Source organism: Rattus rattus, chromosome 11, assembly GCF_011064425.1.
Source record: "Rattus rattus isolate New Zealand chromosome 11, Rrattus_CSIRO_v1, whole genome shotgun sequence".
Lineage (NCBI taxonomy): Eukaryota > Metazoa > Chordata > Mammalia > Rodentia > Muridae > Rattus > Rattus rattus.
In genome coordinates, this window is record NC_046164.1 from 57543306 (window position 1) to 57566430 (window position 23125).

The 23125-nt window shown below is 39.8% G+C and overlaps 1 protein-coding gene across 1 annotated transcript in view; it reads left to right on the plus strand.

Moving 5' to 3' along the window:
- The window catches only part of Kcnip4 (potassium voltage-gated channel interacting protein 4), a 95964-nt gene that overhangs the window by 55758 nt on the left and 17081 nt on the right, over positions 1–23125 (plus strand). Inside the window, exons 2-3 of the mRNA XM_032915860.1 lie at positions 12251–12320; positions 22312–22382. Coding sequence (XP_032771751.1) covers positions 12251–12320; positions 22312–22382 — 141 coding nt within the window. The remainder of the gene's footprint in view (positions 1–12250; positions 12321–22311; positions 22383–23125) is intronic.

Genomic DNA, 23125 nt, shown 5'->3' on the forward strand with positions numbered 1-23125 from the left:
CCTGGGTTCCAGTCCTACCATATGGATATATTTTCGATAGCTAGGGTTAGCTGTCACCTTGTCAGAATCCAAAGTCAAGACTCACCTGGGGGATGGGCATCTGAGCATCACTATGAGGGATTAGCTGGACTGCATTAGTTGGGGTAGGAAGATCCATTTCAATGTGGATGACAAGAGCAAATGCAAAGGCGAACATTCATTTTCACTCTGCTTCTGATTGTGGATGCAGTGTTTCCCAATGCCACGTGGCTGCAGCTTGTGGATGACTTATCTTTATTTAAATCACATTGATAAATAGCCACAAGATGTGCATACTGATTTCAAAGGTTGAAATTACTCCCTTATAAAACAATAAGGTGGGCTTGCCCAGCAGGACTCCACGCCCAAGGTATTTTCACACTCAAATTTCGTAATTTGTTATTGTGTCAATTTACTTTGTGTTTCTAAGACCTACTACTACTACTATTACTATTATTGTTATTATTATTATGTCATTAAAACCAATAGTGGTTTATCATCAGAAGATGATCATAAATTTAGGCTGAGCTGCTCCTCCGTAAACATCAAGAACGGATGAAATAACGCCTCTGAGATCCTATCACTGAAACAGTTAAGTCCTCTAGGTATTCAATTTAGGAGCTAGGCTCAGTGACACCTTAAGGAAGAAATAGCTTTCTGGCAAGAAAGCTGGATATACATCAGGCTTAGGGAAAGAAAAACCCTGAAAAACAAGGACCAGTAATTGTGATTCCAGTTAACGTAGAGGACACTACTGCCCCCTTGTGCCTCAATATAACATTAAACCATAAAGAATATTCCAGGGCAACTGTCCCCTGAGCTCCAGGGAGCCCAGTAAAGAGTTCTGTGGCTGATGGCTAGAATTATCAAGGCCTGGCATCATCCACTGAACCACAAAACACAGATGTCAGATGGAGAGGTGGGCGAGGTGCTGGTAGCACTCTCACCTGGAGGCAGGCACAGTAACATTCTAGCAGTGTGACTTTCTTCGTACGCATTCTTCTAGCCCTCTTGCTAATTGTCTGTCCTCTTCAGAGAACAGAAGAATCTCGAAGAACCATCAGGAGAGGGCAAAACGAAAACAGAAGTTTCTCAAGTCTTTTACAATAGACAGAATTATTTATCAGGATAAACAACGAATTTGGCATACAGCCAACCCTCAGATTGCAGGGCAGCTCCAGGAAACTGCAGCTTGCAGCTGGTAAGAGAAGAAAGAAACACAGGAGCACATGTGGAGCACCACACGTGCATGTACACTTGACACACATTCACTCTTACAAACGAGCACGAGCATTCACAGATATAAAAAGTTAGCTTTTTCATGATGTTGCGCCCAGTAAGTTTCCGTGTAATATTAGTTTTTCAGATCTTTGTGTGTGTGTTGGTCCAATGTTTAAGTATGAAATGGCTTTGAGCAGAGAGTGAAGGAAGCTTTAGGCAGGTGTGGACTGCCTGTTGACTTGTCCCTGCAGCCCCAGGTCCAGATAAGTGTTGGGAATGAGGATACTTATTGAACAAAGAACTACTGGGCTTGGTCTTAGTGAATTCATGGGTTTCAAAGAGAGTGTGAGAAAATTACCCAATGGTTAGTTTTTGGCTTTCATAGTTACAACTGTTTATGAAAGAAACTGAGTTAAACGTAAATTTCTATACTCCAACTCCAGTTCAAATCTCAGGCCACTGATTAAACTTCTGTCTGACAGTGGCAAAATTCCTTAACCTATCCTGAGCTCATTTGTTACCAACCATGTGGGAAAATATCTGCCTCCTCTACTGGCTATGAGGATTTAATGAGAACACGTTATCGTCCCTACTGCCCTGGCGCAGCGCCCAGCAAACCACGGGCAGTCATTAAAAGTTAGTTTTCTTCATCTGGCACAGCCCCTAACCTCCCTCAACTCTTCTATGGTTAAACTTAAGGTGTCTCAAAACTCTGAGTCTACCCGAAACGATTCAACTGTATATATCCATCTATATTGACATCTGCACACACAATTCAACGGTACGCATCCATCTATATTGATAATCACAGATGGGAAATCTGTCACCAAACTCATTTCCAAACACGAGCTCGTTTTTGTCTTCATATTCTGTCAAGAGATGCAATAAAACTGCAAGGAGATTATAGCTGAGGTTAGGGTGATTTTTTATAACGAGTAATGGAAAAATCATTCAATAGCATTTCCATAGCCAGTGAGGGATGTGTCTCAGCTCATAATAGAAGTTCATCAATGACAGGTCTAATGAAATCATCAAGGATCCAGAAATAGCTAGTGTGCTAGAAGGCAAAAGTTCAACTGTGAGGAAATAGATTTTTGCAAAACCACCCAAATCCACCTTGCTATAGTTTCCTGTGTGAAGTCAGTCTGAAAATATCTTACTCATCCTGATGGAAACACTCCAATTATTCCTCTTGAGAATTTTGTTTCAGTTTGTTTTGGTTCGTTTTTTAAATTTTTTTATTGTATATATTTTTTTAGATCTACATTTCAAATGTTATTCCCTTTCCCGGTTTCCCGGACATAGACCCCTATTTACGTCCCACTAACTGCCCCCTCTCCAGGTCACCCCTTCCTACAATCTTTCCTCCATTCCTGCTTCCCCTACTCCTCTATGCAGGTGCCACCCCAAGGTATCCCCCTGCTCTGGCACATCAAGTCTCTGTGAGACTAGGTGCATTCTCCCACTGAGGCCAGACAAGGCAGCCCACCTAGAACAACAAATCCCACTAAAGGGCAATGGTTTCTGGGATAGCTCCCACTTCAGTTGTTCGGGACCCACATGAAGACCAAAGTGCACATCTGCTACATATGTACAGGGAGACCTAAGTCCAGCCCATCTGTGCTCTTGCTTGGTGGTTCAGTTTCTGAGAACCTAAAGGGTCCAAGTTAGTCGACTCTGTTGGTCCTCCTGTGGTGTTTCTACCCCTTTGGTGCCCACAGTTCTTCCTCCTATTCTTCCATAAGATTCCCCAAGTTCCATCCATTGTTCGGCTATGGGTGTCTGCATCTTTCTTAGTCAGACCGTGTGAAGCCACTCAGGGGACAATCATTCTAGTTTGCTGTTTGCAAGCATAGCAGAGTATCATTAATAGTGTCAGGGACTGGTACTTGCCCATGGGATGGGTCTCAAGTTGGGCTGATTGGTTGGGTCTCAAGTTGGTTGGCCATTCCCTCAGTCTCTGCTCCATCCCCACTCTCTGCATTTCTTAAAGACAGCATAAATTTTTGTGGGTCAAAAGTTTTGCATATATGTTGGTGTCCCTATCACTCCATTTTGGTTCCTGTGAATTTTTATTCAGTTGATTGTGTTTCAGTTGATTGATGCCATGACAATCTGAATGTGGTTTCATCAATTAATAAGATCTGCATAATGACCTCGATGGTGACAATAAATAAATAAACACAGGGCACACCTCAGCATTTGGAGTCCTATTCATAGCCCTTGCAAACTGAGTAACTTTTACCATTACATCTAGCCCTTTACACCCTGAGTGACAGCCTTCCTGAGCCCTCATCCTCTTCAAGCCTCTGTAAAGCAGAACCACAAAGTGCTGGCTGCCCTGTAAGAAGGAAACTATCTGTTAACATTGCATCTGTCCTCTGATACGTTTATGAACATGTGTTGCCGTGGAAACTGAGAGGTCCTGATAAAAAGCCCCAGACCATGGTAGGTTGTTTGATTCAGTTGTTCCTTCCTGGTGCTTCTCTGAGTCAAGGTTAAATGGCATTCTCATGTGCAGGGTGTTCATTGTTCTCTGTTCCTGGATCTGTACACATCTCATTGTGATGGGCTGTCTAGCAAGAAGGTGACTTCCTCGCCAGCAAATGCCACCCACTCTTGCTCTCTGAAAGACTTCTTTCTTCCAATGATTATGTAAGGCTTGCTCTTTTGTGGCTCTAATTCGAAAACCTAAGACCCCTTCATTTGTTTTCATTGCATAGTTCTGCCTACAATCTTCCTCTGCTCCTACCCAGACATGAGTCAGTCTATTCTCTTTATCTGCTAGACTAATAAATAATAGCTTTGTTTGTTTCTTAAGTCAGCAACATACAATTCTGGTGCTCGAAAACCAAGATTTTCAGTTAAGCATCGCACATGACTATCTCCTATCATGTGTATCAGTCTTCACTTGTACTAAGGGTGAGTATGGGAGTTAATAAGAGGCATAAATACTTAAGTATACAATGTTATAACTATTACAAACATAACACAAGATATTTCCTAAGAACTTTTGTTTTGAGTACAATATATCTGGTCTGAGAATTTCATCCATAAATGCAATGTATTTGAATTTTATCCACACTCACTTTCCTTTTAATGCCTCTAAGATCCTTCCCATCGCTACCTACCATTATATATTCACTTACCGCAACCTATTTAGGCCAGGGAGTCCTAGAGAGGATCCCCCATTTATTCCATAATATTTTGGTTTTGATTATTAAAAGATTATTTCCAAGTTTTTTTCAGATTTTTGTTATAATTTAAAACAATTATTACATTTAGTTATTGTCTCTGTGTTATTATGTGTCTGTGGGATACAAACGATGTGTGTGGGGATGTGCATGTGTGACCATGTGCATATAAAGGTCGACTTGCAGGATTCAGGTCTCTCCTTGTACCCTATGTGTTCTACAGATCAAACTCAGGTTGTTGGGCTTGGTGGCAAATATCTTTACCCATTAAGTCATCTTGCTGTATAGACATTCTAGGTATGCATGTTTAATTAACAATTTAAAGATGAGAAAATGGCTTTTGCTAGATGACAACTATTCAAGAGAAGATAATTCAACTAGATGAGTGAAGACATAATTTTGAGATAGATGTTTATTGTTATATGTCTGATTCTATGTTTTATTGTAATATTTCTGGTGCATTTTCTCAGAACTATGATAAATTTATATGCAATGCTGAAGGGGTTCTTTATGAGGCAAAATTATAAGAGCTTATGACACATCTCACAAACTAATTTTCTTGGTAATTTCTTGTGAATACATGTGTCTGCCTCGGAAGTACCATTTCTACCCTTTCCATGATGGCAGCATTTTAAACATATTTTCACATGTGCAGCATCACAGGGGAGAGTAGTTTTCATTTAACTTAGTGAATGAAAGGCTCCTGAATTTCTGTTGACATTTATTTCTAGAATCTTAACCTTTATTTTCCTCAGGTTATCATTTACAATTACAGAATCCTCCTGTATTTGGGAGTCAATGTTGATGAGATTAGATAGAACAAACTTAATTGACAATTCAAGAGTAGAAGCCTAACTCATATCTACTTAATAAAATCATTGCATTTTATTAGACCGGTACTATTCTTGGTTTAAGTATTGAATAGATGCAATTTAACCTCAATACATTACATTGGTGTTACAGTCTTTGATTCTATGATAGAGCTTTGCTTACCAAAGTCTGCTTAATATTTAATGAACAATTGACAAAGTGCAAGATAAAGACAGATATCATTGTGTGCACTTTTAATTAAGTATCATATCACCTATCTGAATCCACCATTATTTCCATTTTATAGATAAAAAGGCAATTAGACAGGAAGATAAAACAAATTGTCTCACCTTACACAGCTCCTTCATGACAGAATTTACACTTAAGTTTCTATTTGACTAGGAAGCCCAAGACTATTATCATTGTTCTAGCTTGCTCTAAATATGCCCTGGCAGAAAACACCAACTGGCTTATGAATTGAAAAGTATCTGTGACATCAGTTAATGAGCCAAGATTTCCAAAGAGCCAAGTTAGAGGATTGGCAGACTTAGCTGCCCATTATGTAGCCAAGGGCAATGATTGTAACCTTACTGACCTTGATCTCCACACATTTAAAGCAGGAATATTAAATTGGAATATTGTGAAAATTGTTCTGACTCTAAAATTGTCAAAAGACTCTGGCCTGCCATTTTCTAATTAAGGGAGATGGGGGTGGTTTCCCCTTCTAGCAATTTTGGTCAGCAAACATTAGCATCTATTTATCCAGATGACATAATCCATGTCAAGCATTCAAGACAATACCCAGAACAGGAATTGGTCATGTGCTCATAATCATCTTTTTGTCATTATAGATGGTCAATATTTGTCAGTAGTAATATCCTAATAGCAAAATACTCACTTCACAACTAAAACCGATCCTGTCATGTGTCAAGAGACAGCTGAGCTAATCAAAAGGACTATCAGTAGTGTGGCTACATTATCAAAGGACAGAGATATCTTCACCAGCTGAAAAAATTAGAGTAGTTATGTCAAAGAAAATAACATTCCATCACTATTGCATTCTCATCACATCTATTCTGGTTCTATCTATTGAGGTTGTTGGCTAGTGGGGTTCCACAGATTCCCCAAATATTACAGGTTATTTGCCAGTGCTATGGGCTACCTTCCATAACTGGACATCAGACACTATTTCAGAAGATATCGCCTACTTAAGATGTACAATATGAATAAATTAAGCTGGAATTGACCTGAATACTTCAACTATGCTGACTAGCTCTCATGGTACTAGAAGTTACTATATATGCTATAGAAGGAGAAAAGTAGTCATCAGTCTTATACAGATGAGAAGCAACAATAATAACTGGTCTGACAAGGTGTGCCCATTGACGTAATAGTGGAGCAAATGTTACAGGAATAAGAACATTCATTTTGATTGGACTTAGGACCTGCCCCATAAAATGTAACACATACTTGGCATAATAACAAGACCAAGAGCCTGTGGTTAGATAGGTCATAGGAAGTAGGGGAAACCTCTTTTGCTATCAGGGCATTAAACCAATCTCTATTGACTTATTATTATACACATATACTACTGCTTCTCTCAAACAAGTGTCTTTTGTTGCAGTAGACAGTGTTTAACAGAAGCACAATTGATCATGGTGCACAGAATAAGCAATTATGGAGTGCCCCACTCCTACTAAGTGGGACACCTATATTGCACCCTGATGATTGCAGAAGAGGGAATGGAAAGACTGTAAAGGCCAGAGGAAATAGATAATGGCAAGGAAATGGTGTTTTGCAGACACAAAGGACAGATGTGTAGGTAACTTCATAGCAGTTGTGACTTGATAAACAAGATCTGTGTAATCACAAGCAAGGCAAAAATCTCAGCACGGACAGACAAGTGGGTATGAAATCCCACTGTCAGCTGAAGAGCTATTGGCAATTAATTTCTTCCAGGAGAAGGAGAGTTATTTTTCTTTAAGGGTGTAAGCACTAGTAGGTCTAACACAGTCCCGTGCATGGCCACATACTTATGTGTATTAGCAGCACTAATATGTCTCTGATTTTTTAAAAAAAAAATAATGAAAGAAATAACAATCTTGGGCTCTATAAGTCAAAGAACATTTTCTTTTTTATTATTATAGTCCCAGAGCCTAGATTTTGTATAGATGTGTAATTTCTGTAAATGAAAATTAAGGTAATAAGTAATAAATTGATATGAAAAATTTACCTGGTGAGGCCTACTACCCTCAAAATCAATAAAGCATTTCATTTGCTGAAAAAATGATTTCACCAGACAAAAATACGACTAGAATAAACATTTATGAGACAACCAATTTCTACCTATCTGTTCATATTATAAAATCTATTTATCAAAAATGCTTCAAGACAAAAGACAGCTAACAAGTTTGTAGAATTCTGTCAGCCCTTTGTATTTGATCCTCAGCTTCTGACATCCTCTCTTTAACTGTGAGGAAGTTTTCAGATTCTGACTGTACAAAGAATATTTTAACCTGATGGCAGACAACCAAACACTTTCTTTCTTTTTGTGGTCATAAACAGATGCTTCATGGTTAAGAAGCTAATAAATCACAATTTACATTTGTAAGAAGGTCCAACCACGAAGTGTTCATTTGCTCTGATACCTGGACCACTATGGCCAACAAGAGTTATTAAATCAAAATTTGTGAATGATTTTGTGTACACATGCTACTTTATTACCTTTTCTAAATTACAAATGTTAATTTTTATTGGACATTTTTAATTTACTTTTCAAATGCTATCCTCTTTTCCCCACCCAACTACTCGCTCCCTTCCACCTACCCGCCCTGACATTCTCCTACACTAGGGGGTCCAGCCTTGACAGGACCAAGGGCTTCTCCTCCCTTTGGTGCCCAACAAGGCCGTCCTCTGCTACATATGCAGCTGGAGCCATGGGTCTGTCCATGTGTACTCTTTGGATGGTGGTTTAGTACCTGGGGGCTCTGGTTGGTTGGTATTGTTGTTCTCATGGGGCTGCAAACCCCTTCAGTTCCTTCAATCCTTTCTCTAACTCCTCCAATGGAGACCCCATTCTCAGTTCAATGATTGGCTGCAAGCATTCACCTCTGTATTTGCCATGCTCTGGCAAAGCCTCTCTCTTAGGACCAGCTATATCAGGTTCTTGTCAGCATGCACTTCTTGGAATCAGCAGTACTGTCTGGGTTTGGTGGCTGTATGTAAATAGGCTGGATTCACCAGGTGGGGCAGACCCTGAATAGCCATTCCTTTAGTCTGTGCTCCAAACTTTGTCTTCATATCTCCTACTAGGAATATTTTTGTTCCCCCTTCTCAGGACTGAAGTATCTGCACTTTGGTCATCCTTCTTCTTGAGCTTCATGTGGTCTGAGGATTGAATCTTGGGTAATTCAAGCTTTTGGGCTAATATCCATTTTTTTTTTTTGTGATTGGATTACCTCACTCAGGATGATCTAGTTCTATCCATTTGCCTATGAATTTCATAAAGTCATTGTTTTGATAGCTGGGTAGTATTCCATTGTGTAGATGTACCACATTTTCTGTATCCATTCCTCTGTTGAAGGACATCTGAGTTCTTTCCAGCTTCTGGCTATTATAAATAAGGCTGCTATGAACATAGTGGAGCATGTGTCCTTGTTATATGTTGGAGCATCTTTTGGGTATATGCCCAGGAGTGGTATAGCTGGGTCGTCAGGTAGTACTATGTCCAATCTTCTGAGGAACCTCCAGACTGATTTTCAGAGTGGTTGTACCAGCTTGCAATCCCACCAACAATGGAGGAGTGTTCCTCTTTCTCCACATCCTCCCAGCATCTGCTGTCACCTGAGTTTTTTATCTTAACCATTCTGACTGGTGTGAGGTGGAATCTCAGGGTTGTTTTGATTTGCATTTCCCTGATGACTAAGGATGTTGAACATTTCTTTAGGTGTTAATTTTAACTCTTCTATATATTAGCCATTGTTCTCCATAGGAAAAATAAATGGAGTTTGTGTGTGTGTGTGTGTGTGTGTGTGTGTGTGTGTGTGTGTGTGTGTGTGTAAATACGTGTGTTCACATAAGCAAAAAGAGGAAGATAGCAAGGAAGAGAGTGGAAGGAAGAGGGAGAAAGAAATGGGGGGAGAGAAAAAGAAAGGCAGAGGGGAAGAGGAAGAAAAGAAAGGAGGAAGAAAAGACAGATTGACTAACAGCTAAAATACATTAGAAGTTTAGTTGGTATAAATTCTGAAGTGGGAAGCCAGCAGACTGCACAATCAAGAAAATTTTTGCAGTTCACTAAAGGCACCCTAATGAGTCGGAGATGAATGCATGTTGCAGAGGAAGTCTAAGGCTGTCTGCTCAGGAATCTTCTAATACTTAAGACTGTAAGACTTGGCTCTTTCCAAGCTTTCAATGAGACACGGTGGATATCAGCAGCATTGCGGAGGGTGGATTCCTGTAGAAATGTTCACCAATCTAAGGGCAAATTTCATTCACAAAAACATCCAGGATAAGGCTAGACTTTATCTGGTCACAGAAAAACAGCACGTGAAATTAGACATGGTTTGGTTTTCCTGTGTGTTTGTTTGCTTATTTGATTCTCCTTTGTTTGTGCCATATTCTTAGATTCAGAATCCTCACATTCAAAAACAATTGTAATAACCTGGGAAGTCCCAAGCCCAGTTAAATCTTCCCCTCTGCCTCACTGGATAGCCAATCCTTCCTGGTCTCTCTCTGTATGAGAACAGATATCCTGGCTCCATGCCACTGATTAATCAATCATAATTAATATGTTGACAGGGTCTGTAAAGACAAACTCACATCAAAGCTTTCAGTATAAACTGTTTGCAAAGCAGAGGTCCGGCCTCTTATGGGAACTAATGAGAAAACAGAAATCCCCCTATGGAAGCTCATTTCAGGTGAAGAACTGAGTCACTTATTAAAATAATCAAAACGCACAGTGATAAAACAAGCTTAGTATTGAAGTGATGCCTTTTAAGGCTTAAAAGGAATGTTGGTCAGTTTTGGTGATAACTACTTTTAAATTTCATATATATGTACTATATTTATATTTATACCAACTCTCCCCTCGCTCCTTCCAATACCCCCTGTTACTTGTATTTATCATTAATATTGCCTATGCCTATACCCTATGCCTATACCTGTACACACACACCGACACACACACTGTTTAATCCATTTGCTGTTGCTTATTTGCATATGGCTTTATGGATTACTATATGGTATTGGATAAGTGGTTGAATGCCCATTCCCGAGGAAGACTGATTCCTCCTCTTTCAGCAGTCATTAAGTGCTTGAAGCTCTGCCATCTAGAGGTAGGTCCCAGTAAGAGCTCCTCAATCCTCATTAGCATGTCAATTGCATGGTGGTTGAAAATATGAAGAACAGGGTAAATTTGAAGTGCACATACATTTATATCTAATATCTGGACTGTTAAAACTCCTTCGGCATGCCCCTCATTTTCCCCCAGTGGGAAAAAAGAATGGTTCTAGGGGAGCGTTTCCCAGTGTAAAAGGGTTATGACAATTGGAGCAGAAGTGAGTTTAAATATGGAGCTATGAGAATTATCTGAGAATGACTAATAGAGTACCTAGAGTGGACAGTCAGCGTCCATGTGCAATCTGATGCTGGACTGCTGTGGAAGAGTCAGCATTCAGTTCTCACAGGGCATCTATACCACTGACCCTTGAGCCAACATGCGTACCTCTACAGCATAAATAGAGTCGCTCGTCTTCTCAGTCTATGCTGTGCTTGCTTAGTCCTTCATGGTTGTGAGGCAGCCTCTTCAGAAGTTTTAGATTTACAGAATGCAAAATTTGCTTTTAGAGAACCAGCCTTGCCTGGTGTCCCCAACAAACCAAAGCTATTCCTGGGTCAGTACTCATCAGATCTCAGCAACCCTTCCAAGGGTATAAAGATAGAGTTCTACTAAGTTAAGGCCCACTCTGTTGCTTCGAAGACCATCTTTCCCAACTTTTCTGAAGGTCTTTTCTCACATAAGGTCACTTTTACGTGTCCAAATCCCTCTGTGCTCTAGAATAGCATCCTATTACTAAGAATCACATTCCTGTTTGAAACGTCTTGAGTTATCCTAGACCCATAAAAACAGTATTAGTTTCTTATGAAAGTCATAAAAATATGGGGGGAAAATCCTTTCTAAGTCATAAAACAAAGATCCAATAACGACTGTTGGAGCATATTGCAGTATCTCAGTGGTATGCCAAGAAAGGCAATGCAGTGCCCTATTACCTCATTGTTACAAAAACATGCATTTGCACAATACTTAACCCTTTTAATGTCAGACAAACCTTGGTGCTTTGCTGGCTAGGGTTTTTTGGTTTGGTTTGGGGAGTTGTTTCTGTTCTCTCAACTTGACATAGCCTAGACATATCTAGGAAAAAGGAAGGTTCCTTTGGACCAGTCTGTGGTACATTTTCTTGACTGATGTGAGAGGGTCCAGCTCACTGTGGGCTCTGCCACCACTGATTTGGTCATCCTGGGTTCTATAAATAGGGTGAGCAAGCCATGGAGCCCAAGCTAGTGAGCAGAACTCAGTCATTGCTGCTACTTCAGTTCCTACTTCCAAGTTCCTACCCTGAGGGTGTTTAAGTGACAGAGTTGAAGTGGAAGAGAAAATCAACCTTTCCTCCCTAAGTCGCTTTTGGTAATGATCGCTATCACAATAATGCAAAGCAAATGAGGTCACTGGGCAATATGAAGGATAGTTAAACCTTCAGTTCCAAGATTTACATTCCTTGATCATAAGAAAAAAACCACTTCCTCCTCTTTCTCCATGCCATACCCCTAGTGTGCCCTTGTGTGTGTGTGTGTGTGTGTGTGTGTGTGTTCGTGTGTGTGTGTGTATGTGTGTGTGTAAATGGAGGTTAACCTTGGTAAATCTTTATAGATCATTCAGTTCTATTCAAAATGTACAAAACCACTCTTATAAAGGCTTTTTATATCACACCACTTCTTGGTGCTTTCTCTAGGAATGCCCCAGTGGTGTTGTTAATGAAGAAACCTTCAAGGAGATTTACTCGCAGTTCTTCCCACAGGGAGGTAAGTACAAATGTGGACTTGTTAACATATTCTCGGAGTTAGAGTTATGCCTGCAATCTTGAGTTTGGTTAAATCTTTCATAGCATGGCTCTACATTTTTAATTTTCTTGTAAAAGAATTAATGCATAGCATAGAGCTCATAGGATTTTTGAGTGCATTATAAAAATAAGCTACATTCACATCACTGATTCTCTAAAAGGCTATTTCTCAGTTTAACGTGAGTAATTCCATGTGCCCAGCATGATGACACACTCCCTCCCTCTCTCTCTCTCTCTCTCTCTCTCTCTCTCTCTCTCTTTATCTATCTATCTATACACACACACACACACACACACACACACACACACACACACACACACACACACTGCTTTCTGACCTTTATTAGGGGTCCTCAAAATGACTTAAGGCCTTATCATGTTCTTCGTGGTGTTCATTTGATTTTCTCAGCTCTCCAAATTAGGGCAAATGCAATTACCTTTAATTTACCAATGTGAAATCTAAGGCTTAGTGAAGTTAAATGATTCGATCAGAGTCACACATCAGCTCAGTGGCAGATCTGGGTTATAACCTAGTGTGTGTGTGTGTGTGTGTGTGTGTGTGTGTGTGTGTGTGTGTGTGTGTGTGTGTGTGTGTAGCTTTACCTAGTGGACTCCCTGCTATCTCCTTTTCCTTCCAGTAACTTACTATAACTTCCCAGCTACAGAAATGAATAGAAACTGAGATGTGATTTTAGTTGTGATAGGAATCAGGGCTCTCTTGGCTTGTCAGAGGTGAGGGAAGAAATGCATGTGCTATTGTAGCTTCTCTAACATGTTACCAAGACCACTGTGTGCCCAGCTACATGTGAAGAGAAACAAGAACAAAAGGATGTGACCTTCTCCAAATATATTAACCTACACTCTAGCTAGCAGAGGGGTAATATAAAGCAGTGGATATAAAGTATATAGATGATATGGAGTCCAAAATAGTACTAGGAGAACGAGCTATAGGCATAATTAGATGCTCTGCTGAATCATGGACAATTAAAAAAAAAGCTGTCCAAGTAAACTGATCTGAGCTAATGATGAGGCTAGTGCAGGGTATCTAATATGCAATATGCCTAGCTCTAGAAAGCTCCATGCACCAGCCCTCAGCCCCTTATCCCAGGATTGTTCTGTTCTGTAAATATGCAAATCAACGGCAGAGACAAATTTACCTCTGAAGTCCATGCTAAAGTCATTTGCAGCCTCAGCCTCATCTGAGGAGCAGTCCAGTTCAGGATGATGTCTTTACCCTTTTGAAGGCAGCAGAGATCACTCCACCCAGGCAGATAAAGTTTAGGTAAAGAGACAGCTTAGCAACAGAGGTGAACATTTGTGGAAAACCCACAGGATTGTAGTAATTAACTCATTTGTTTGATAGAGGGGGGGGAGAGAGAGAGAGAGAGAGAGAGAGAGAGAGAGAGAGAGAGAGAGAGAGAGAGAGAGTTGTCAATAATGTCCAGAACTCTGACACAGGCATCAGATAATTTGCTATAAGATTAATTCAGGTATAATAATCTCAACACTGAACAAATTACATGTGAAAATCTTGTGGGAATTTAGTATCAATAAGAAGTCAGTAAAAATCAGAAGAGAAGTCAGAGAAAATGACAGAGATTCGGAGCTTATTAACAAAGTAGTGAGTTGACCACCATCGAGAGTCCTTGGAACAGTATGCTTACACAAAGTAGAAAGCATGTGAGAGTTAGAGAACTGGAAGGACATTAAGTCCATTAGGAGACAGAATGGACAGAGACTCTAAAGAAGTACAAAAAAATCCAAAACAAAACAAAACAAAACAAAAAAGAACCTTACAGGTCAGAAGGAAAGATAGTGCAGACATTAAATTCAATGTCTTCCAGGAAGTCCAGGGAGAAGGATAGGAATACATCCTTGGGATGTGACAGCCTGGAGGAAATAGACATCATTGTTGCACTTGATCTGAACAACTTTAAGGCAGTGTCAAGCACTGACAGGATAGTCAACTGCACAGTCCAAAAGGGAACCATGCAGACAATGGACAATCAACAGAGACTACACTTGAGGACAATTTGGCAGGGAGAGGAAAGAGGCATGAAGAAACCAGAAAGACAGTACCAAGCAGACATGACAGATGAGTTTGATTTTTAATGTAAAGAAGCCTGAAACTTTATGTACAAAGAAGTCTCTTGCAGAAAGAGAACTTTAGTAGCTTAATATTGAGGGCTTATAACACATCGGGTTCAAATCTCCAGGAAACAATCATTAAATTTTACCTAGGACATAAAAGAGGGTCTATGAAATTTTCACAAGACTAAGCAAGAAGTGAAGTCCTTCGCTTGAGCTTTGAAATCTGTTTAACCCAGCAGGCAACAATGTGGCTCCCTGTGCCTGTGGCCACAGTAGACTTTTCCATTTACACAGCCACCACCTTTCTTTCTTTCTTTTTTTAAGGCTAAACAGGTGCTACTTTATCAGTCAACTGCCACATGTACAATTTGGGCTTTATGTCACTGGGAGATATGAAAAGTATACTCAGAAATATTTCACTTGGAGGGAGAAATCTGACATGTGTACACACTCCCGTAAATTCCACATGGATGTGCTGAGGCTAAAGAAACAGAGGTCGGGATCCCATTTATCCAATGGACCCATGAGTCTGTTTCAACATATTCACAACTACTGACGACAGTGAAGACTGCAACATTGATTATATTATACTTAATTTTGCTGTTGAAATACTCACTTTTTTCCATTTTCCTTTTCTTTTACTGGATATTTTCTTTATTTACATTTCAAATGTTATCCCCTTTCCCCGTTTCCCCTCCAGAAACCCCGTATTCCTTCCCACCTTCCCCTGCTTCTATGAGGGTGCTACCCCACCACTCACCCACTCCCTCCTGCCTCCTTGGCCTGGCATTTCCCTATACCAGGGCATCAAGCCTTCACAAGACCAAGGGCCTCTCCTCCCAATGATGCCCAACAAGGCCATCCTCTGCTACATGTGTGACTGGAGTCATGGGTCTGTCCATGGCTACTCTTTGGATGATAGTTTAGTCCCTGAGAGATCTGGTTGGTTGGTATTGTTGTTCTTATAGGATTGTAAACCCCTTCAGCTCCTTCAATCCTTTCTCTAACTCCTCCATTGGGGACCCCATTCTCAGTCCAATGGTTGGCTGTGAGCATCTGCCTCTGTATTTGTCATGCTCTGGCAGAGCCTCTCAGGAGACAGCTATATCAGGCTTCTGTGAGCAAGCACTTTTTTGGCATCCACAGCAGTGTCTGGGTTTGGTGATTATATATGGAATGGATCCCCTCTAAGATGCTCATTGCTTAAAACAAATCAGAACAACCTGCCAGAGCAAGCCCAAAGAGTATCTGAACTGGCCTTACTGGCTGTGGTACCTCTTTCCCCTAGCCATGGCAAATTTTCAAAATAAGTCACTAATACTGTTAAAGTACAAGTCAGTGGTATCACAGTTTCTCCTGAGAGCCTCCAAAATATATTCATGTATCATAACATGCACTGTCGCTACACCCACTGATCCCCTTTCTCTCTGTTTCTCTCTCTTCCTCCTCTTTCTCCCTCCCTTTCCCCCTCCCTCCTTCCATCTTCCTCTCTCCCTCCTCCTTAGAATTCCACAGTCTCTAGTACCCATATCTTTCTAGCCATATGCTCTTGTTGGCATTTAACAAAGACAGCAGTGACATCTCTGTTTCTGGTACCTAATTGAACACACCAATTCCAGGTCCTAAAATTCAATTCTCTCCAGTATACACCTCTAATTCTCACTGTCTTTTGCTTGTTTTTAATCAAGAAAATAAATATTCATAAAACATATCCCAATCATCCTTTTAACCCTCCCCAAACTCTACCCAGATCCTCTCTACCTCCTGACCCATCCAACTCTACACCCTTCTTCCTCTTTACTGCTAGAAAACAAAACAGGCCAACAGAGAAAAAGGTAACCTGAAACTATCCCCCATGGCTCTTCTCTGGCTTCCATTTTTCTTCTCTATTCAAAACTATCTAATACTTGGCATTTGGCTTATTTTATTGTTTACTATCTTTTCACACCATTAGAAAGTCAACTTCAAAGGAAGAGAAACTCTTCTCCCATTTTGTTTACTGCTGTGTTCACAGTGAACAATGAACAATTTTCAATAACAATAACACTATGAACAATGTCACATTGCACAGTGACACATATTTGTTGCATACAGGCAATATACAACCAAATGAAGGACTGAGGAAATTAAAGGCTGAAGATACCATCTCACATGATTCTTAATATCTTGACTAACAATTATAAAACTCAGTCTGAAGTCTATCCAACTCTTAAATATTAGTTGTTTAATATAAAATTAGATTTTGTTTGGTTTGGTTTATAATCTATTTAGTTTGAAGTATTTCAGATTTTAAGACAACTCAGTGAACTTATTACCAAAACAGAAAGTTTAAGAAAAGGTGTTTTTCTCTAAATAATTATAATTCCAATAAAACAAAGGAAGACTTTCAGTGTATGTAGATATGCTGCAATTACTACTCTGCCCTTCAGGACTTAAGTGCAGAGAAGAAACATACTCTATAGGGACCAGGGAACTGTTTGCTATAACCTCCTTGTTGTAAAAATATATAAAATAAAACGGTAATGTTGGTCTTTTACCCCGCTGGGTCTACACCTTGGTGCCCAAGATATCTGCTAGATATCTTGGCAGAAACAGCCCAGCCGCACACTTTCCTACACTCAAACCCTCACATAAAAGAACATGCAACACAATAATCTTTGACCCAATTGATAAGATAATTGCCCACTTAAACATACAAAGCCAGATACCATCCATCCGTTAGGAAAATTAATAACAACATGTAATCAGAATCATAAATTCACCTACCATGGCTTTTCACTCTGTCATCTTCCTTTCTCTCTTTTTCTGATAGTCTCCTCCTCTTCCTTCAAACTTCTCTCCCGCCCATCCTCCCTTCTCCCCAATGGCAGGTCTCCTTCTATCCTGTATCTGCCCCTCACCTGTACTTTACAAATTCATTGGAGAGGTGGTTCTGGTGAAGTCACCTGAGTCCTGAGTACTTGACTAGGTAGCTGTCCTTGGGGCAGTGGAATTAGCATCAAAATACAGTAACTTCAGGGCAAACCACAACACCTCCTATTCTAATTTGCCTTCTCTTACAGTGATAAAACACTCTCGGAGAAAAGAGTTTACTTCATTCTCTTATTTCCAGGTCCTATTTCATCATTGAGAAAAGTCAGGACAGGAACACATGGCAGAAGCTTATAGCAAAAACCAGAAAGGAACACTGCTCCACTGTTCACTGGCTAGCCTATATACGATAGTCCAGCCCATCTTCCCAGGATTCTCACTAGTCACAGTAGACAAGTTCGCCCTGTATCAAATAATAACTAAGAAAATACCTGAACAATCTGTCATGTGTTCTCTCTTCCCAGGTGACCGTGGGTGGTGTCAGGTTGATAGCTGAAGCTGACTATAATACGCCACATGCCTCAGTTGTAACACTGTAGTCAACACTTTACTGAAAGATTAAATTGGGAGCTTGGGGTGTACATCAAAGAAAGCGAGCCTGTCTAACATTTGTAAGGCCCTGAATTTGATTCCCAAGACTAAAACGAAAGAGAAAGGGAAAGAAAGAAAGAAAGAAAGAAAGAATATTTGGTACCACCTGACCATATTTATGCAATATAAATCTAAATTATTTCAACAATTTTACAGAAAGACCATGTGTACTGTGTCTGGCAATATATAATAAGGTACAAATATCAGAGAACAAAAACAGATTGAAATCTTTGTTATTATTTATTTTTTAATCAAAGTTATTGCAGACTACGTGCTAGTTTACACTCCACTCCACATTAAAATGCAATAAAGAATTAAAAAAGAATCTTTTTTCATTAGAGAATATCTACTTAAACAGAGAAATCTACATTGCAAAGCACTCTTCTCACAAATCTGAAGGGATCTGAGGCAGAAAGAATCACTTTCTGGCTCTTAAAATTTCTTTGATTATTCATGTTAATTGAATGCATAAATCTAAAGGTACATTGTTGAAGAGAATGCGATAGTGCTAAGAATGATGACTTGCCATTTAAAAATTAATATTATGCATGCAAATTACATCTTACAGTGATGCCTGCAAAGGAAAAATGGTCCCAGGAAGAAGGCAATCTCCGATGGCAGGCAGCTTCATATTGTAGCTGTCTTCTTTTTTCATGGAGTCATCATTTATTCAGGTTGATAGTCTGAGAGCAACAGGTTTTTGGCAGTGTGAACAGTCACGATAAAGTACCTATAAATCCCCACATCTCACCATGGGCTGCACAAATATTTTGTCTTGTATAACAGTAGCACCTGCACAATATGCATTGTGTCAGCTTCTGGGCTCTTCCTAAGGCCCAGTGAGATAATTTACCAAACACAGCTTCTTTGGTGTTCTCAATGGATGTCAACACAGTCATATTGAAGAGAGCATCTTGCAGGCAGCTAAAGTATGCCTAGCAGAAAGAAGTAAGATGGAGGAAAGCTTGAGAGTGATGCTGCTGGTGCATTCCAGTGTTTATCTGTATGCAGTAGAAGCATTAAGTGTGTAACTCTTAGCACATTAACCATTACGTCATTTGGGGGAAAATGAAGGTTTCTAGACCATCTCTGCACAGTAAGCTCAACTCAGGAAAACATGCCAATAAATATCCATTTGGCAACCATCATACTCAAAGCAATTGAGGTACACACACGACTGCTCTAGATATAAAGATTAAATTAAATAATAAATAATATACAAATTGCTATATAATGCATGTATTTCTCATTCCAGACCACTAGATACCAATTTTCAGTGAAGTTAGAGAGAATTTAGAACTAGCCTACTATTGTTGCTGTTATTTTTGAGGGGATGGAGTGTTTGAACCCACAGCCTTTCATGGGGCAAATATGTTCTCTACCACTAAGTTCTAGTCCTAGTCTTAGAGGACTTACTGACAGAGAGTGCTATTCATACAGGTCTGCAGAACTTCAATGCCATGAATTGCATATTCTAATGCAATAGACTACTTCTAAACCTTGTACTTGGATTCAGATACGATATAATTTTGGTAGGAAGGAAGAACTCCATGAAACTCATTTTATTCTTCAAATCTGGGATATTATGAATTAAGAAATTTGACCAAACTACTAGTAGGAATCCAAGTGTTAGAACAATGACAGCTAATATTTACGGAACATTGACTAGGTTCGTGAGACAATTATAAACTCTTTGCACAGGAAATGTCTCATTTAAACTTCATGCTGGTTCTAAGTAGCACATGTTAATATCACTATTACTTATGGATGGGAAAACTGAGTCACAGAAATATTAACTGGCACAAGGCCACACTATTAGTCTTTGAAAAGCTGACATTCAAATTGAAGCACTCTAGTTTTACTGTTCTATTAGCTAAATCTCTACATGATAAATGTAGACTGGAAAGTTGGTTAAACTCGCAAGAGACCTGCCAGGGTGCACTGAGAAACAAGAAGCCCCCTAAACCAGACATCAGTGTAAACTTTGAGACTGTCACTGCCACACATCAAGCACTGAAATTAATGAGACCACATTTGAGAAGAATAATTATCGCTCGCCTCTATCATCTTCTTTTTAAATTAAAACCCCCAAGCATTGTCTGTTATGAGCCATTATTCATGATGAATTTTGCTAGCTACAGCAATGCTTACCTTGATTGTCTAAACACTGTGACAAGAGATTCACTTAATTAAGCTCATTATAAACTATGCAAAACTTATTTTTTTGTCCCCTAGCAATAACATGGCACCCATAAACTCATACCTCCTTGGAGTTTAAGAAGTACATGCAAAGTTATTATTGAGTGCAAAATGTTTTGAATAGATTGGCAATTCTTCAATACTCTATAATAAAATTCCCCAACGATTGCACTAAGTCGCTGGTCCCATATCTAAAATAACTTCCTCCTAGATCATATCAATACCACACAGGCATCACTCTAGATACTGCCAGTTTCACATATTGTATGGACCCAATTCCCAATTTGGGTGCCTGGTTAACTGATTGAAAATAAACTTAATGGGGCTGAGAAGATGGTTTAGTCAGTTGCCCAAGTACGAAGAACTGAGCTCAGATTCCCAGCACTCACATAAATGCCAGGTGTGGTGTAGTGCATCTGCTACCTCAGTGCAGGGGATGGGGGGATGCTACACAGATGTTTCCCAGAGGCTCATGGCTAGCTAGCCTATCTGAAACCGTTTGCTCCATGTTCAGTGAGAAACCTTGTCTTAAAACTAAAGCAGAGAGTAATAGGTGAAGATACCCAAAGTTGAAACCTTGTGCACACATGTGCAAATAACCTACACACAGAGGCATGAAAATACTCCTACACACATACATGCACACACACACACACACACATACACACACACACACACAGAGAGAGAGAGAGAGAGAGACAGACAGACAGACAGAGACAGAGACAGAGACAGACAGACAGAGAGAGACAGAGAGATCACAATTCACAGGATTAAAGTCAGCACTGTGGTATGCTGTATTCAGCAACGAGGGATGAGGGGAGTGGCTGCCATCAATTCTGAGAAGCAGTATGTACAGTCAGCTTGGAGATGCATGGCTTTCATGGTAACAAGCAATAACTGGGATGAAACATGGAGGGAAGCCATTCCTAAATAGCTCAGAATCCCAACAGGGCAGGCAGAGAGAAGTTTAGATTTCCTCTGACAGACTGAAGAAATTTTGAAAGAAGAGGAGCAACAGTACTTGTTTTCACTGGGAAAAGTAATTCCCCACCCCTGCTATTCGGACTCAGTTCCTTGGCAGCCTTTTAAAACCAACTCATAATGTCAAAAAGGAATAGCAGTTATAAGAAATCCCAGTAAAAATAAAAATCAAAAGTCACAAAACAGAAATTAATAAGCCTTTAAGGCAGCAGATAAAGGGCTAGAAGCAAAAAGCTGAAAGGTTACATTTTTGTAGGGTGAAGACTAAAGGCTAAAACCCAGGAGAGGGAGTATTTAACATAGGCATGTAAATTTGATCAAGAATTGAGCACAAAAGCACTTAGACAGTAAAGCCAGGCATTAAGAAAAGAAAACAAAGAGAAATACTTTTAAAATGAGAACTGAAGAAAGCTCAGAGGTTAGACAGACAAAGGAAAAGCAAGAGGGAGGAATGGAGTAGACATAGGAAAGAAATGGAGAGGAATGTTTAGATTTCAGAGACGTCAGCAACCTCAGACTACAGCCAGCAGAAGTGGGCAGACTGAGTCATTCATCTCTGTCTTTATTACTCGGAGCTCTGGATCCCACCAAGGACACAAGCTGGGTAGTGGCATCCTACTGCATGCAGTAGCATGTAAGCAGGAATCTCCAGGTCTACACATTGCTCTACATGTTAACCACTAGAAGCCTGCTAAGTCCCCATCCAAATTAACAGGCAATGGGCCTGCCTCACTATTTGCATGTCTCAGATCTACCTCTTAGTGAATATGTGACTTTGGGCAATCTCTTTACATGCAAAACTACTTCTCTGAGCTGTAAAATCAATGACAACACGAATAATGACAGGAATATTAATGATACCGACTCATGTGTTGCATTATTTGGGTTTTTACTACTTTACTTATGGAGATACAATTTTGCCAAGCATCAAACGATGTTGAGACATGTCTCTAATAATCCTGATATGCACCATGGGACCAGCACTTATTCCAAGGCTGAGATCAACACCTATAATCTCATGTGATGAGATTAATCCTAGCCAGAGGCTCACAGAAAATGCCTGTCATCAATGACCTCAGAATGTAGCTCAGTTCTATGAATTTTAAGTTTCAGTTCACCACATAGAAAAGGCAGGCAGCAGAGACTAAACCGCACATTAAAGAGAAAGGGGTAGGCTTTAAAAACTCTAACTAAATGATATCCCTTTTTCAATGTTTCAGACTCCACCACATACGCACATTTTCTCTTCAATGCATTCGACACGGACCACAATGGAGCTGTGAGCTTTGAGGTAAGCCTTGAACTACCATTTGACTTATGGCACGCTGAAAGAAATTTAAATCTTTTTAGCCAGAAAGTTAAGGGTTTAGTATTTGCTCATTTTACAAAATTCCAAGAACACCTCCTTTCCCATATTACATTGGCATGTAGCTGTTCTTATCTTTGCGAAATTGGACAAATCACAAGCCGTATTTAGTGCACTTTCAAATATTTGCTATCTTCTTATACACAGCAGTCCTCACCAGCATGGGGACGATCCAAGAAGGTAAATGATTCATCTGACATTTACTGGCACTTACCATGGGCTATGGCGGGCCTGGGAAGTACAGATGTAATATATGGGAGCTCAGCTGGGGGAGCCTAGTAAATGTAGAGAAGACAGGATGTCCAATACAGAAAAACAATGTTGCCTCCACCAGCCCCAGAAGTCTGCAATGAAATTAAAACTTTCAAGTGACCTATATAGTAAAAGCATGCAGGGCCATTTGTGAAATCTGTAATATGAGAAGGAATCAGAATAAAATGTGATTCTCTCTCATACACATACACTTACAGTGGGAGATGATAGACAGACAGACAGTAGACAGAGAAAAAGACAGACGTTTACTATGGGTAGAGAGAGTGGTGTCTTTGTAGGATTCATCTGGCGCTAAGCAGGTCACAGGTAACAACTGTAGATGCTGAAAGAATAAATGGAATCTGAATTTGTAATAGCTGTTGGTGACTTCTATTCTTGTTTTGTTCACAGATTTG